A 13,901-nucleotide genomic window follows, 5' to 3' on the forward strand; every position below is an offset into this window, starting at 1 on the left:
TAGTGGGAAAAAAATGCACGCCATACCAACTTTTGCATTTCTAAGTTCTGGCACTTTTCTTTAGGAAAAACAAAACTTCCCACCAGAATATGATACCACTTTAAACAGAACTGTGCTGTGGCGTGGTGTTCAAGAAGTCATAAAGACCTCAGCAGGTAAAGATGAAAGAATTGCTGAGTCAGGGGGATGTTCCAATTGGCCCTGTTCTCTTAACACTCTATCTTAGGACGCCGCTTCTCTGGTTGTCTCTATCTGATGATTACTCATCATAGTAGCTGCATTTAACGAGTATTCATAAAGACTCCACACCAGAGTAGACACTTCTTAGTCTTCCCTTCTAATCCTCAAGACCATCTGTGAGGTGGGTACTAACATTATGCCCATTTTACAGATGAAAAGGGAATGACTTGCCTAAAGTCACACAGTAGCAAAACCGGGGTTCAGACCCAGGTTTGACTGCAAAGCTCATGCACTTAACCTCGGCCACCCAGCAAGCTGAAAGCAACCAATGGTACCTAGGATGTACAGCCACTGGGTTGGCAATTTGCCATCATTAGAGAAGATAAAGAAGATAAGGATTTTGCTTTCATCAACATTCAAACATGGAACGAAGGTAAATAACGTCATAATTAAAGTAAGTATTGTTAATATTAGAAACGCCAATTTCATGCTACTGTCTCTTAGTGCTGCATGACCTTCATTTTCAAATAAAGCTTTAGTGGTCCCCACTCCGTATTTTAGGGGCTGCTCTCCAACCTGGAGGTGACACTGGCAGCAGTCAGTCTCATATTTCTTTTCTCACTTCAGCAGGCTCCAAATTCCCCAGTCATAAAATCACAGTACCACCCTACAGGTTTTACCCCAACAAAGGAAACCAAGCACTGGAACACCACCAATAGATGGCAATATTGCTCAGTTTTGTAGAATTATGAACTGAGAATTCTTCGAGTAAGTTTCCTTTATTCTACCAGCTAAATGCTAACTGTCGGAGGAGGAGACTCGGCACCGGCACCCATTCTGCTCCCCAGACAGTCTCGGAGTTCTCCCCAAAGGCACTTCTCATCTCAGTGTCTAGCACTGCCTGGGCACACACACACCTGGTCTCCATCAATACTCACGGAATGGGCTCATTGTCACCGCAGGGTCAGAGCTTGCCTCAGTGTGACCGATTTGAAAGATTAAAATGACCCATTCAAAAGTATGTTTGCAAAGCCTCTACAGCTTGCATGCATTACTCTTATAACCAGGCAAACCCAATAGATATTATTAAAAAAAAACACCCCACAACGGCTGGATCTAGCTCCCTTTGTCCCACACGTGCTTACCACAGGATTCTGCCCCATCTCCAGAGCTCACTTCATTACTTTACTTCCAACTCTTTCTACCACCTCCTTCTCTTCCACTGTTACCTACCAGGGCATAAAACAGGCTTCTCACTTCCTAGAGAAAATAATTATGGAATGCTTACACTTTGGTTTATCTGAAAGGGAAGAACGTATACCTACAATGTGCCAGACCCTTTCATATGTCATCTCACTTAGTCCGTGAACAAACTCAGGCGGCAGTAATTATGCCCACTTCGCAGGTAAGGGAACCAAGGCTCAGAGTGATTCGGCAGTGTTCCCAGGGTCACCACTATTTTCCTGGTGTAGACTTGGAATTTGGACCCAGGTTTTTCTGATTCCACTTTCTACTCTGTCAGGACGTGCCATTTAAAAATTAGGAAGAAGAATATCTACCTTTCAAACACTGTTTCTGAAAAGGTAAAAATTTTTAAATGCTAGAACATGTTCACTTAAATGATAGTGAATTGCTTTCAAATAAAAACTACCTCAGTTTAACAATTTCACAGATGTGCTTTCTCATATCATGTATTCTTAAGGGAAGCATCCCTATATTTAACAAAATAGTAAAAAGATTTTAAAAATGTTCAGCCTACATAAAAAAATCAAAGATTTAGGATAAATTGATGGGTTTATGTATCTCTAAATTTTAGAAATGGGTCTCAGTTACAGTTTTAAGGAAGTTAACACGCAGGGGACAATTATTTGAGGCTGTAATTCAATTTTTAAAAGTTCACTTCAGTTGGTAAAATCACACGTGGAAGGTGGGTGGTGGGGAGACAGTTCCTTTCTTTTTAACCCAAGTACTTCCCCACAAGGGGAAAACTAAGTTAAGAGCCACAGTCAAGTAAATGGAAACTTTTTAAGAGAAAATGAAAATGCTTTAACAATGTAAAATAAGACAAGATAAAAACTTTATTAAGTAACAATGAATTTTCAGATTTGTATATTATGCTCAAAAGCATACGGAAACCTAACCAGCTCCAGCCTGGTAAACCTGCCTAAAACCATGTCCCCTTCACTTCGATTTAACCCCTGCCAAGTGTTCCGTATGAGCTAATGACTTTATAGAGGTCACTCTTTATGAGAACTTACGACAGTAAAGGCACAGGCGTTGCCACTGCCCGTTAAACTTTGGGGATGAGATCAGAAAACGTCAGCCTCTAAAACGGAAGCTAAGAGAATCAACACGCAAGGACCGACTCCACAGTAACCGCTGTCGTCATGGCGTCAGCTGTGGCTCTTAGGACACCGGGATTCCCCGCCCCAAAACGAACCATCACAGCTGCAAATTACTGAGGGGGGTCTCAGGGGCCAGGCACTGTGCTAAGCACCGTGTAAGGATCAACCAGCCCAGCCAATCCTCCAGCAGCTCGCTGAGGTCGAGAACATTATCAGTGATTCACTTATTTTGATTGCGGTGACACTCATAGCACATAAACCTATTTTAAAGTGGACAATTCCGTGGCAGTTAGCACATTCATAATGTTGTGCAACCACCACCTCTCTAGTTCCAGAACATCCCATCACCCCAAAAGGAAGCTCTGGACCCACTAACCGGTGGCTCCCATTCTTTCCTCCCCCTGCCCTGGTAATCACCAATCTGCGTTCTCTATGGATTTACCTATTTTAGGTATATAACTCGAATCATAATATATGACCTTCTGCAACTGGCTTCTTTCACTTGGCATGTTTTCGAGGTTCATCCGTGTTGTAGCATGTGTCAGTACTTTTTTTTTGTGGCTGAATAATATTCTACTGTGTGTATGTTGATAACATTAACTACGTTTAGCAGATGAGGAAACAGAGGTCAGGATTGCACAATCAGTAACTGGATGAGCTGGGATGCAAACCTGGGCATGACTTCAAACCCAGCACGTAACCATCTTGCTCTCCACCTAAGAACAATCAGAGACCAAGGGACTGCTGAAGCCTGATGCTGAAACCAGTCTCATAGTTAAAAATCCTGAAAACTGCAAGCTACTGACTCTGACCCGAGGACGGGGTGCCTTAAAGGCAGAGCAGGCTTGCAGTTGCGGCACCCACCATTTACTGGCGCCCCTGCTCCCTGGGCTGGTCCGGCACCTTCCAAGGGTGACCGCCCAAGTCTACCTGCAGGTTTTTCAGAAGGCAGGATGACAGTAACCCGGCTTGCTCCATTGACAGAACAGCCCCTCCGGCATGTAGAAGGCCCTCAACAAACATCCCCTTACCTCTCTCCACTTTCTGTGCACAAAGCATGCCTGCATTTATCAGATGGGCCTAACTTCCACAGGCACATTTCAGTTCTCAACCCAGATTTAGCTCAGAATATAAATAAATCCACTGTCTTCTTGGACTCTTGCCAGTTTGGTGGGTTTGAGTCACTCCTTCTGGAAGGGAGGAGAAACTCTGTTATGTGTCAGGTGCTTTCTGAGTTCTCCCCCTTTATCCACATAACCACACAATGAGATAAATATTATCATTGGCCCCATTTTAGAGATAAGATGATTGAGGCTCACAAAGGGCAAGTGAAACCATCTAGAGTCACATAATCACCGAGAGGGAGAGCTGAGATTTGAACGGTTCCTTTCTAGAAGGCTCCTTCCACTACCTAGCCTTCAATAAAATTCTCTGGGGAACCTAAGTAAAAGCTAAGAATCATGCATTGTACCAAGGTTCTTAACCTTGGATCCAGATGGTCTTCACAGAATTTGTGAACTTCCTGACACTGTATGCAAAATCACATGCACAAGCATGTTCCTGGTGACAGGAACCTCAAGCTGTACCCCAACCTTGAGGTGGGGGACCACTGCCCAGCCGTACCAGCAAATACCCAGCCCCGCCATGGGCGGCCTTCCTCTCTAACCTCTACCCAGACAAGGCCTAACAGGTTGTATTTCTGACCTCACCTGATTTTCTAGGCTGGTGTCACTTCAGCTGTGGCGATCTTGTAAAGTTCCTGAGGGCTCAGGTTAAGTCCTCTGCTTGCACATCCTGGCAGTGGTGTATGGCAGCCACATCTCTGAGCCTCAGACCTTCCTCCTCTGGAATGCCTCATGACCTGAACTCAGAAAGCTGTTGTAGGATAAGTACAACAGCCCCATCTCAACTCCCACTATCTGACTATTTGCTATAACGATTTGCAAAAAACATTACCCTATATTGGCCATCCAAATAAAAAACAACCAACACGGAAGAACCTGCAGCCAAATCATTCAAGTTGAGCGTCTGAACTGGACCGAGCACATGGCACACGCTGCTCTTAGCAGACTGCCCGATGCTCATGCTGTTTAGACATGTGGTGTGTTATCACCTCATTTTTCCCACTTTAAGTGAAAATGTCTCCTACAGAAGTGGAAAAGCCTGTGAAGAAAGTAGGTGAGTTTTAGAGGCCTAGGAAATTTCCTATGTTAGACAAAAAGAGAAGTGATAATGTATTGAGAAAGGTGATTACATAAAAGATATAATCCTGGCCAGGCATGTGTCCCCAGTTTCTTGTGTTTTTTTGCATTGGGTGACAAAATATAACTTGTGAAGTGTCAATTCCGCAAGCTTTCACAGTGTTCTTGAGCATGGTGTGCTGCTTTTATAAAACTAGTTAAATTCTTGTATGGAGGATGCATGGCCAGTCAGTGTGATGCCACTGGGCACATGCTGGCACAATGGGAGGATGTGAACGCTTGGGGAGAGCAGGAAACGTGATGGACCAGAGAGAGGATCTGGGGAAGGATTTCAGTTTTAAAGCAAGTCTGGAGGGCTCAAGAGATTTAAGAACCACGTAAGCCTGATGCTCTGAAGGGTGTGGGTGAAGGAATTTCCGTTCTCTGTGAGGCTGCAGCATCTCCTCCAGTGACCTGTAGAAACTCCCAAAGGTGGTTTTATCACAGAGCAAATTTCCAATCTTGATGAATGTGAGCTTTTTTTTGAAAACAAATGCCATCTTGTACATTTATTTCAGAAGGCAAGAAAAAACTGCTAGGACATAATACTTCCAAAAATAAGCTAATACTGCTCTTAGCTGGAAATTATGAGGGTGACTGATGTAAACCAAAACCTTTGCTCGTGTGGCATTCCAGAACCCCCAAAGATGGCCCTTGGGTAATGCTGAAGAGCGCACGGCCTGCTACATGGTGTTCAAACCCTATACATGAAGAAGGAAAGTCTTTCACACAAGGCTTCTTTGACTAAAGATGCTGCTTTTGGACATTGTTCCAGAGCTTTCAGTTAAAAGTAATATCTGCACGGTCTTTTGGCTTTTCTACATCTTTACCGTAGTCTTCACACCAAGGAGTCACCACAACCCTCAAGGCACGTTAGCTGACGAGAAAGCACTTTATGTGGGGCGCTGATGGAATGAAGGACTTTGAGGATTCACAGAACAGTTTTTACCATAAAGGCATTTGATGCACTGATCAGGCTTGGAAAGAAGTGTCACCACAAATGATGAACGAAATAGGGAAGAAATGGCTCCTGAAATTTTTTGCTGACTTACAAGGTTTTGAGAAAGTGATGATTCAAGACAAAGTCTTTTACTTTGCTAAGGAGCCTGGAGTGAGCAAAGAGGACAGTGAAAATTCTGAAGCACTATTAGCATCACTAATGAAGAGCGAAGAACTTACACTGAGAAGCTCCTTCAAACTGATGGTCGTTATTGGTCTGAGGCAGGGGAGGAAGAGGAGCGCCGTTATTCGAACGTCAAATCTTTAAAATGTAGAGCGTGCAGACATGCTTTTGTTGCGAGAACAGGATCACGACATTAACAGAAGCACTGTGTGAAAACACACATCTCTAAGCAGAATCTAGGTTGACAGAAGCTCTAAGATCACACACCAAGGGAATGCAAACAGATGCCCATTTTGGCTTTTTTCATCTCGCAGCTTCCAAAGATGGTTTAGCCATCCAGTTCCGGAGCCTTGAGTGCCGAGGAAAAGTCTGTCCGCCTTCGATTTGGACACTGGATGGATCTCTGACATTTGTTTCCCTCACACCTTCACTGGCCTCTCCTGCTCATCTTCCCCCACCCTGTGTCCTCTGTCCGTCTCCCTCTTCTTGCCTCCAAATGCAGCCCCTCAGGCAACTCTTCACCGACATCAAGCCAATTAAAAAAGGCTTTATTTATTGTGTTTTATTAAATGTTTGTTGCATTTATGATGCATCTTCATACATTATTTCACCACATATTTTTATAACAAGTTCACTGACGCAAGATGCAATTTTTATCTAAAGTGGTACAATATTGTTGTGTACTGTACACAAACATGCCCAGCACTGAGCTCATTGAGAAATAAATAATTAGGTAATTGGTTTTTTTTTTTTAAAGATTTTATTTTTCCTTTTTCTCCCAAAGCACCCTGGTACATAGTTGTGTATTTTTAGTTGTGGGTCCTTCTAGTTGTGGCATGTGGGACGCTGCCTCAGCGTGGCTTGATGAGCGGTGCCGTGTCTGCGCCCAGGATTTGAACTGGTGAAACCCTGGGCTGCCGAAGCGGAGTGCATGAATTTAACCAGTCGGCCACAGGACTGGCCCCGGTAATTCAGGTTTTAAATGCTTTCTATGATACAGAAATCCTTTGTTGGTATTAAATGGATTTTAAAGTATTTGAGTAATTGGTTAAGTTCTTGGACAAGCTGAGACATGTTATTATTTTTCCATTTAAAATAATGGAACATGGGGTCCTGCAATCCCCAACTCTGCTCTCCGGCTCTCCTTCAGGAACACACGGGATATGGATAACGAGATGCATGTGCACCAAAGTGCCCTGGAAACTGCAGCGTGCCGCATAAACATAAATTATCATTTTCAGGTAAAATCAGAGAGTAAGAGAATTTCCTTGTTGCTGGAAGAGTCCACTTAGGACTCATTTAGTCCAAGCTCCTCAATGAGTGGATGAGGACACAGAGGCCCAGAGATGAGAAGCTCAGGGTCAGTCAGTCAGTGACGGATTCCACGATGGATTCCGGCTCAGGGCTCTTTTTTCTCCCCAGGGTAATTGTATCTTCTTTTTTTTTCGAGTTTCAGATATTTATTAATCAGTGTAAACCCCAACACAACACACCAACATGATTTCATGCATTTAGAGGGGGAATATTTCCTGGTTAAGTGGAAAATTGTGCGGATGGCTTCTGGAAGACCTTCATTCTAAGTAGCTTTATAGTGAAACATTTCATTTAGAAGTCTGGACCTTCTTTCTTCAGTTTGCTGTAATCTACATTCACTGAGAAGAGCTTGTATTGATCACTGGGACCTGGTTTGTTCCAGGGTTCTGGGTTATTCTTTCTGTCCCAACTGACATCTGGATTGAACACTGCTGGGCACAAGACACAGAGTGGTGCTCCAGCACCTCTGGCTCCAAGAAAGATAAAGAGGGGGATCAAGCTCGGATGTTTCTTGGCCGGAGTGAGGATCGGGCGGATTGCAGCAGAGGCCTCGAATCCGAAGGACAGAAAAACAAACCTGCAAACCTCGGGGCTCCTTAGTCACTGCTGGTAATTGTATCTTTTAAAACACTAACAGTTTTCTGGTGCTGGGAGCACGAGGCCCTTTAAAACTTTTAAATTATTGGGCAATTACATTATAAGGACTCTTTACCTCGCCCTAAACTTGGTTTATCGCAGGAGACTCACTAAGAATTTGTTGGTGAAATGTGAGGTTGAATTGCTAAAGTTCGTCTTGGTCACTCCTCTCTCGTGAAGAAACCCAACGGCTTAGAACCACCTCCTGTAACCAATCAAAACAAAAAGGCGACTGAGCATCATAAACAGAAATGAAAGAACGGGCCACGCATAGGATACTGCAGCTACATTTCACAAAGAGCTGTTTATATGACGATGCCTGCTCCCATCCCTTGTAACTGAACATTTGGAGAAAATGTGAATATAGCAAAACACACCTTACATGCAAACAGTATCAACCCTAATCAAACAAAGACTGTAAAAGCTAAATTGCCTCAGCTGTGGGATTCTACTTGCACATTTCATGATTAGGAAGGCCAGTAAGAAACCTAGTATTTAACCCCAGAACCAGGTCTAAGATGGCACTGGTATATCTAGGTCAGCACTGAGAAGGAGAAGAGGATCAGGACCAGCATTTGATGAAAAGCTAACCTGGTGGGGATGAGCAGGACAAACTGGGAGACGAGGCTCTGGGGCCCTGGAGACTGACCATCACGTCTGTAATCAGATGGGTGGTGTGAACAGGAGGAAGGGTGAGATGTTAGGGATGAAGAGAAACAAGGACGTGCTGGCTGCAGGGGAGGAGTCAAAGACGGGGGAGGCAGAAACATTAATAAACACTGAGTGACTAGACCAGGAACTTGGCAGCCCTGGCAGAGAAAAATCCGCCAGGAAGATTGGAGGATGCTCTGCTCAAAGCAGAACCCCAGAAGCCAGACGAGAAGTTCAGGGAGAGAGTGAGTCACAGTGACCCTTCGAGTCTCTGGGAATGAGACCCAGGGGAGGTCCCGGCCTGGCGAGGAGGTCCCCGGCTGTTTGCGAGAGCAGTTTCAGCTGTGTGGTGGGGACAGAAATCAGACGATATCGCAGGCATAGGAGCAACAGGAATTAAGGGGGAGTGACAGTGGGTTCAGTGGGGGAAGAGCCCGAGAGGGCCTTCTGTACCAAGGCAAGGTGATTTTCATTTCTTCTCTTGGGACCACGTGTCCCAGAGGATTCAGTACAATGGACAGCATGCTTAGGATGAAGTGAATTTGTCTCCGAGTTCACCCACCTGAACTTTAATTCTTTTCATACATTCTGGTGACTCCATTTCTTTGTCAGTCATGGTAGAGGGTTTAATCAAATAGCACAGCATAAGTTCCTATTGAGAAACAAAAACAATCTCCATATCCCACAAAACAACACAAATTTGGGTGTGTCAGCAGGAGATGCAGGCAGCTTCACTCCCTCTCGCTGAGGCTCCCGGAAACATCACTGAGTGCAAACTCACAAGGCATGTCAGTTCCCTCCTGGGATCCTAACTGGGCTTGCCTTCTAGATTAAGGAGCTGCCATTTATCAGTGCTGATGTGGCAAGAGAAGGCAAATAAAGTAGATATACTGATTATAAACATAGCATTCAAAATATTAAATATAGGACACAAGTCCCATAAAATGGGCATAAAAACACTATAAACAGTATAGATTCCCTGTTTCTACAGGACAAAGCTACTTTTTAGAGGCTAAAGCCTAAGCAACTTAACTTGCACTCAAGACAGTTGTCATCTGGCCCCTGCTGGGCCCTTGGGCCTCCTCCCACCAGATCTCCAGCAGCAGGGGGACAGTGTTGGGGGGGACCCACAATTTGTTTCCAGTTAGCAAATTACTAAATAACAGAGAACACACAAAGCATTCAGTCCTACTAGTCCTGGTATAAGATGAAATTTCCCTCCTATCTTGATGGCAGCAGGAGACAGTGGAACACAAGCCAGGAAGTCAGATGGCTCTGGGTTTGAATCTCAGCTCTGCTTATGAGCTGCGTGATCCTGGGTGTGTCACTCAACATCTCTGATCCTTTGATTCCTCGCCCTCAGGAGGAAGATAATAACAGGGTGGTACAAAAGCATGTGGAGCGTTTAGCAATAAATACGAATCCCCTTCCTCTCTCAAGAGATGTCTAACTTTGAAGAGAAACGTGCCAATGTTTTGACTCCCTCATGAATGTGTATGAGTGAATTCTGAGCACATGCTGGCTGTGCTTCCAGCTGCACCCCTGGGCAGGAAGGCAATGCCCACCCCCATCAGTCACCACAGCAGCACAATTCCTGGGGCTCAGCACCAGTTGGTGGTGGGAGCGGACATGAAGGGAGGACAGCTTCTAGCCCAATCTTCCAGAACTTCACTGGAAGGAACACTTTGAAATTCCTACAAAGGACTTTTCTGATTCTACTACATTTAAGAAAGAAAAAATCCAATCATTTCAGCAACACTTGAATGCCAAAGATGATGTGTTACCTTGGACACGTTAACCGAAACTCTGCTCAAGGCAGCCAGTGACTTCCAACTGAAAGGTCTGCGGAGAGGGCCCTCGAAACGGTCGTCAACCAACTCAACAATGACAGAGTAACTGGAAAACACATGAAGGGCGTTTTAAAAATAAAAAGCATGAAATCATGAATCAAAGCACGAAAGCATGGTTAAAAAGAATACTGTCTGTCTTACCAAGAACAAAGATACAGAAAATAAAACATATATCATCTGATCCTAAACTTCCCTAGACTTCCACTGAGAAAATATTAATGAAAAACTCACACTTTATGTTACGAATTTTCAGGCTGATTTCAACATTTACAGGAAAGGACCAGAAATATTTCTCCCAACATGAAAGCTGTGAATTCACTCAACTGTTTAGATATTAACACTCAATAACATTAAGATGAACAATTACTACATAGATTAACTCAATGTTTAGTATTAAAACACACATTATGATAACCTACTTATCATTTTATAAGTAGTATAACAACATTGGTATATAAGGCACAGACATATCGGATCTATCCCCATCAGGCTAGAGGAGCATGACTCTGTTTCTATGGCACTGAAAATTAAAGTTGAGGCCAGAAATTTCCTTGTGTCCCTTTAAGCCATTAACTTATTTAACAATCACTCCAAACCTTGCGTGGTAAAATGGAGGGCCTTTTCGATACAGCACTGCAAAGAAGAAAAAGAAAGAAAGAAAATTTATCATCACTCAAAACCAAAAGCTCACTTTATTATTTAAGTTTTTTCTTCTCCAAAGTGACAAACACCCAATTATCTCTCTGTGGGTAATCTGCAATATGCCCTGTGGTCTATTTTTAAAGCCCAAACTGTTTTCCCTGGAACAAAATGCAATTAGTAAAGCAAATCTGTTGCCAAGACCCTAACACCTTCATCCCACCCCAAGCCCACAAATGAGCCCCCAAGTCAAGAACAGAGATTCTCGTCTTGCCTCTTGTCTTCAACTCTCCAGATGAGAGTGTGAAATTATATCAAGAGTGTGAAGTTTGCATAATGTGGATCAACATTTTCTTATTCATTTCAAATCAATGTAATTCAAAGTGTCTGAGGAAAGGTGGCTGGGCAGCACCTTAGGTGTTGGTGCTAGAGATAAGACACGCCTATTTTTAAGAAATTCCACGTCTAGTTGGGGAAAAGAGTCACATGGCCATCAGGCCATCTTAGATCAGTCTACCCAACTACTGGGGACCAAAGGAGGTGGGGTCAATTCAATCTGTGGAGGTCAAGAGCTGCGGCCCAGTGAAGGAGCCTGGGGCCAGGGACTCTGCCACATGCACTCTGAAAGTGACAGGGAGCCCTTCAGAGGCACACAGTCTGTGGCAGGGAGGGGCTAGCCGTTCACAAACCCATTTCCTCTCTCCCCAGCATGTGGCTAGACTATGTCTCTGTCTCCCAAGCAGCCAGGCACGATGTATGTTATGTGGCACTTCCACGCTGGCCCACAAAACTCTCTCATGTACCAAGCCTGTGCTCCTTCCTTTTTGAAGGTGACCTTGGAAGCCATGTGTTGGAAGACTGTGCAGCCACAGGGAAGAAGCCTGGGCTCCTAAAGGACCTTTGGGAGTTGGTCTGCTGCCACTCAGACACTGGCTTTGGATTTAACTTTTATTGTTAAGCCCCTGAGATTTGGGGTTTATATGTAACTACAGCTATGGGAATTACCTTAACTAATACACGATTAAATCTGGAAGCTCTTGGCTGTCCCCTGCGCAAAAATCAGTGCAGAAAAGCTTTGTTTCCTTTGAGGAACCGGCGGAATTTTCCTTTTTGGCCTCATCAGTCCTGTAGATACTCACACTTCCCTTTGGCTCAGGAAGCTCAGAACCAAGTTTGCGCATGAGGTTAGTATCAGTGCAGGACCCCACGGATGATACAGTAACCCCCCACCTAGTCTACATTTTCTTCGCTGCTAGCCTACAGCTTCCATGGTCAGGTTTCCTTTTTATATTTCCTATTTAAACTGTATTTAAAGTATTTGGCAAGACAGCTCAAATTCACTCTTTAAGGGCACAAATTTGAGTAAATATCCAAACATACAATTCTTAACTTTTTGAGATATGCTGTAGTGGAAGGAAACCATGTATTGGAATGAAATTGAATTCAGGAGTTTTGTTTCCTGCCCAATCTCTTCCACTCTTAGCTGTGTGAATTTAAGCGAGTTATTTACTTCGCTGAGCCTCAGTTTCCAAAATTACAAAATAAAGACATGAGGGGAAATTAAGATCTCTCTTCATACTATCTCCACGGGACTTACTTAATATGCCCAAAACACGAATCCAAATATCTAGGCATTATCCCTGATTCTTCTCTTACCCAAACATCCCACATCCATTCTGTCTGCAGGGCTGGTTGGGCTCAGCCTCCCCTACTAGCCACTGTGCTTCCATTGTTGCCCCTGCAGTCTATTAGTAAGAGAGCAGACAGAGGGTCCTGTTAAATTAAGTCATTAAATTTAAGTCACTCCTTTGCTCAAAATCTCCCAAGACTTCCAAACACCAGAATAACATTCAAAGTCTTTGCCAGGCCCTACATGACCTGCCTCAGCCTAATTCTCAGACATCACCTCATGCCACTGTACTCCTGGGATGTCTAAGTTCTAGACACACTGTCTATGCTGTTCCTGAGACTTGTTGAGTGTGTTCCTGCCTCAGGGCCTTTGCACTTGCTGTCACTTTGTGCCTTACATGTTCTTGCCCAGATTCTCAAGTGACCCATTCCCTCACTGTGGTCACATTGTTTTGTTTGTTTGGTTTCTTTTCGGGTCACATCTTTTCAGAGTCCTTTCCTAACCACCCTAACTTCCTTTACTCTCCTTTATTTTTCTTAGTACTTAATTGTCCCTTACATTACATTACACATTTATTTGTGTGCCTGTTTGTCTCCCCCACCAGAATGTAAGTAGCTCCATCATCTTGTTCACCTCTGTACTCTTGGCACTAACAAGACCCGGCCCACAGGAGACCCTCAGTAAATATCTGTTGCGTGAAGCACTCGCCTGGTGCAGATGCCTTACATAAAGTAAAGATCTGGGGAGGCAGCACTGTGTAGAAGTTTCTAAGAGCCTGGGCTCCAGAATTCAAAGCCTGGCTCTATAGGTTACTGGCTCTGGAAACTATTGGGGTAAACGACCCATTCTCTCAAAACTGCAGTCTCCCTATGAGAAAAAACGAGTAGAGTAGGACGTCCGTCGCACAGCACTGCTGTCAGGGTTAAGTGAGACAAGAAATGTAAAACTCTCTGCAGTACGCTTGGCACACAGTAAGTGCTCAGTAAATGGCAGCTGTGCTTACTATTACCATTATATGATTACTCTCATTTGCTAGATGAGGCAACTGAGGCCCAGAGGATAAGGCACAGCCGCATATCATACGACCACACGGCTAACGAGAGGCGGGCGTGGGCGCTGGGGAACTCTTTTCTAAGGTTGCAGAGCGGACGAGAGAAACACCTGATGGAGGCGGCAGGCTGCTGCTCCCCAGCTTTTCTCTAGACTCACTTTTCACTCTTTCTGGACACACCCACCACCCCAACCCACATATTCTTATCTAAGTCAGAAGGAGGACATCTCAGAAAAAATCAG

At 44.2% G+C, this 13,901-nt stretch overlaps 1 protein-coding gene and 1 pseudogene across 6 annotated transcripts in view; both read right to left on the reverse strand.

The window, feature by feature from the left end:
* Positions 1-6,629: 6,629 nt before the first annotated feature.
* Positions 6,630-13,901, reverse strand: part of TSEN2 (tRNA splicing endonuclease subunit 2) — a 35,724-nt gene continuing 28,452 nt past the window's right edge. For 4 of the 6 annotated variants that reach the window (XM_070492599.1, XM_014838393.3, XM_070492600.1 and 1 more), the window contains exons 9-12: positions 10,936-10,972; positions 10,274-10,385; positions 9,052-9,141; positions 6,630-8,043 (exon numbers count right to left, since the gene is read on the reverse strand). In XM_070492599.1, the coding sequence (XP_070348700.1) occupies positions 7,984-8,043; positions 9,052-9,141; positions 10,274-10,385; positions 10,936-10,972 (299 nt within the window). In that variant the 3' untranslated portion in view covers positions 6,630-7,983. Of the gene's footprint in view, positions 8,044-9,051; positions 9,142-10,273; positions 10,386-10,935; positions 10,973-12,634; positions 12,724-13,901 lie in introns of those variants that run through there. The other 2 variants (XR_011496323.1, XR_011496324.1) reach the window with 2 other exon arrangements.
* Positions 7,494-7,802, reverse strand: LOC106829331 (cytochrome c oxidase subunit NDUFA4 pseudogene; annotated as a pseudogene).

Source organism: Equus asinus, chromosome 21, assembly GCF_041296235.1.
Source record: "Equus asinus isolate D_3611 breed Donkey chromosome 21, EquAss-T2T_v2, whole genome shotgun sequence".
NCBI classification, from domain to species: Eukaryota; Metazoa; Chordata; class Mammalia; order Perissodactyla; family Equidae; genus Equus; species Equus asinus.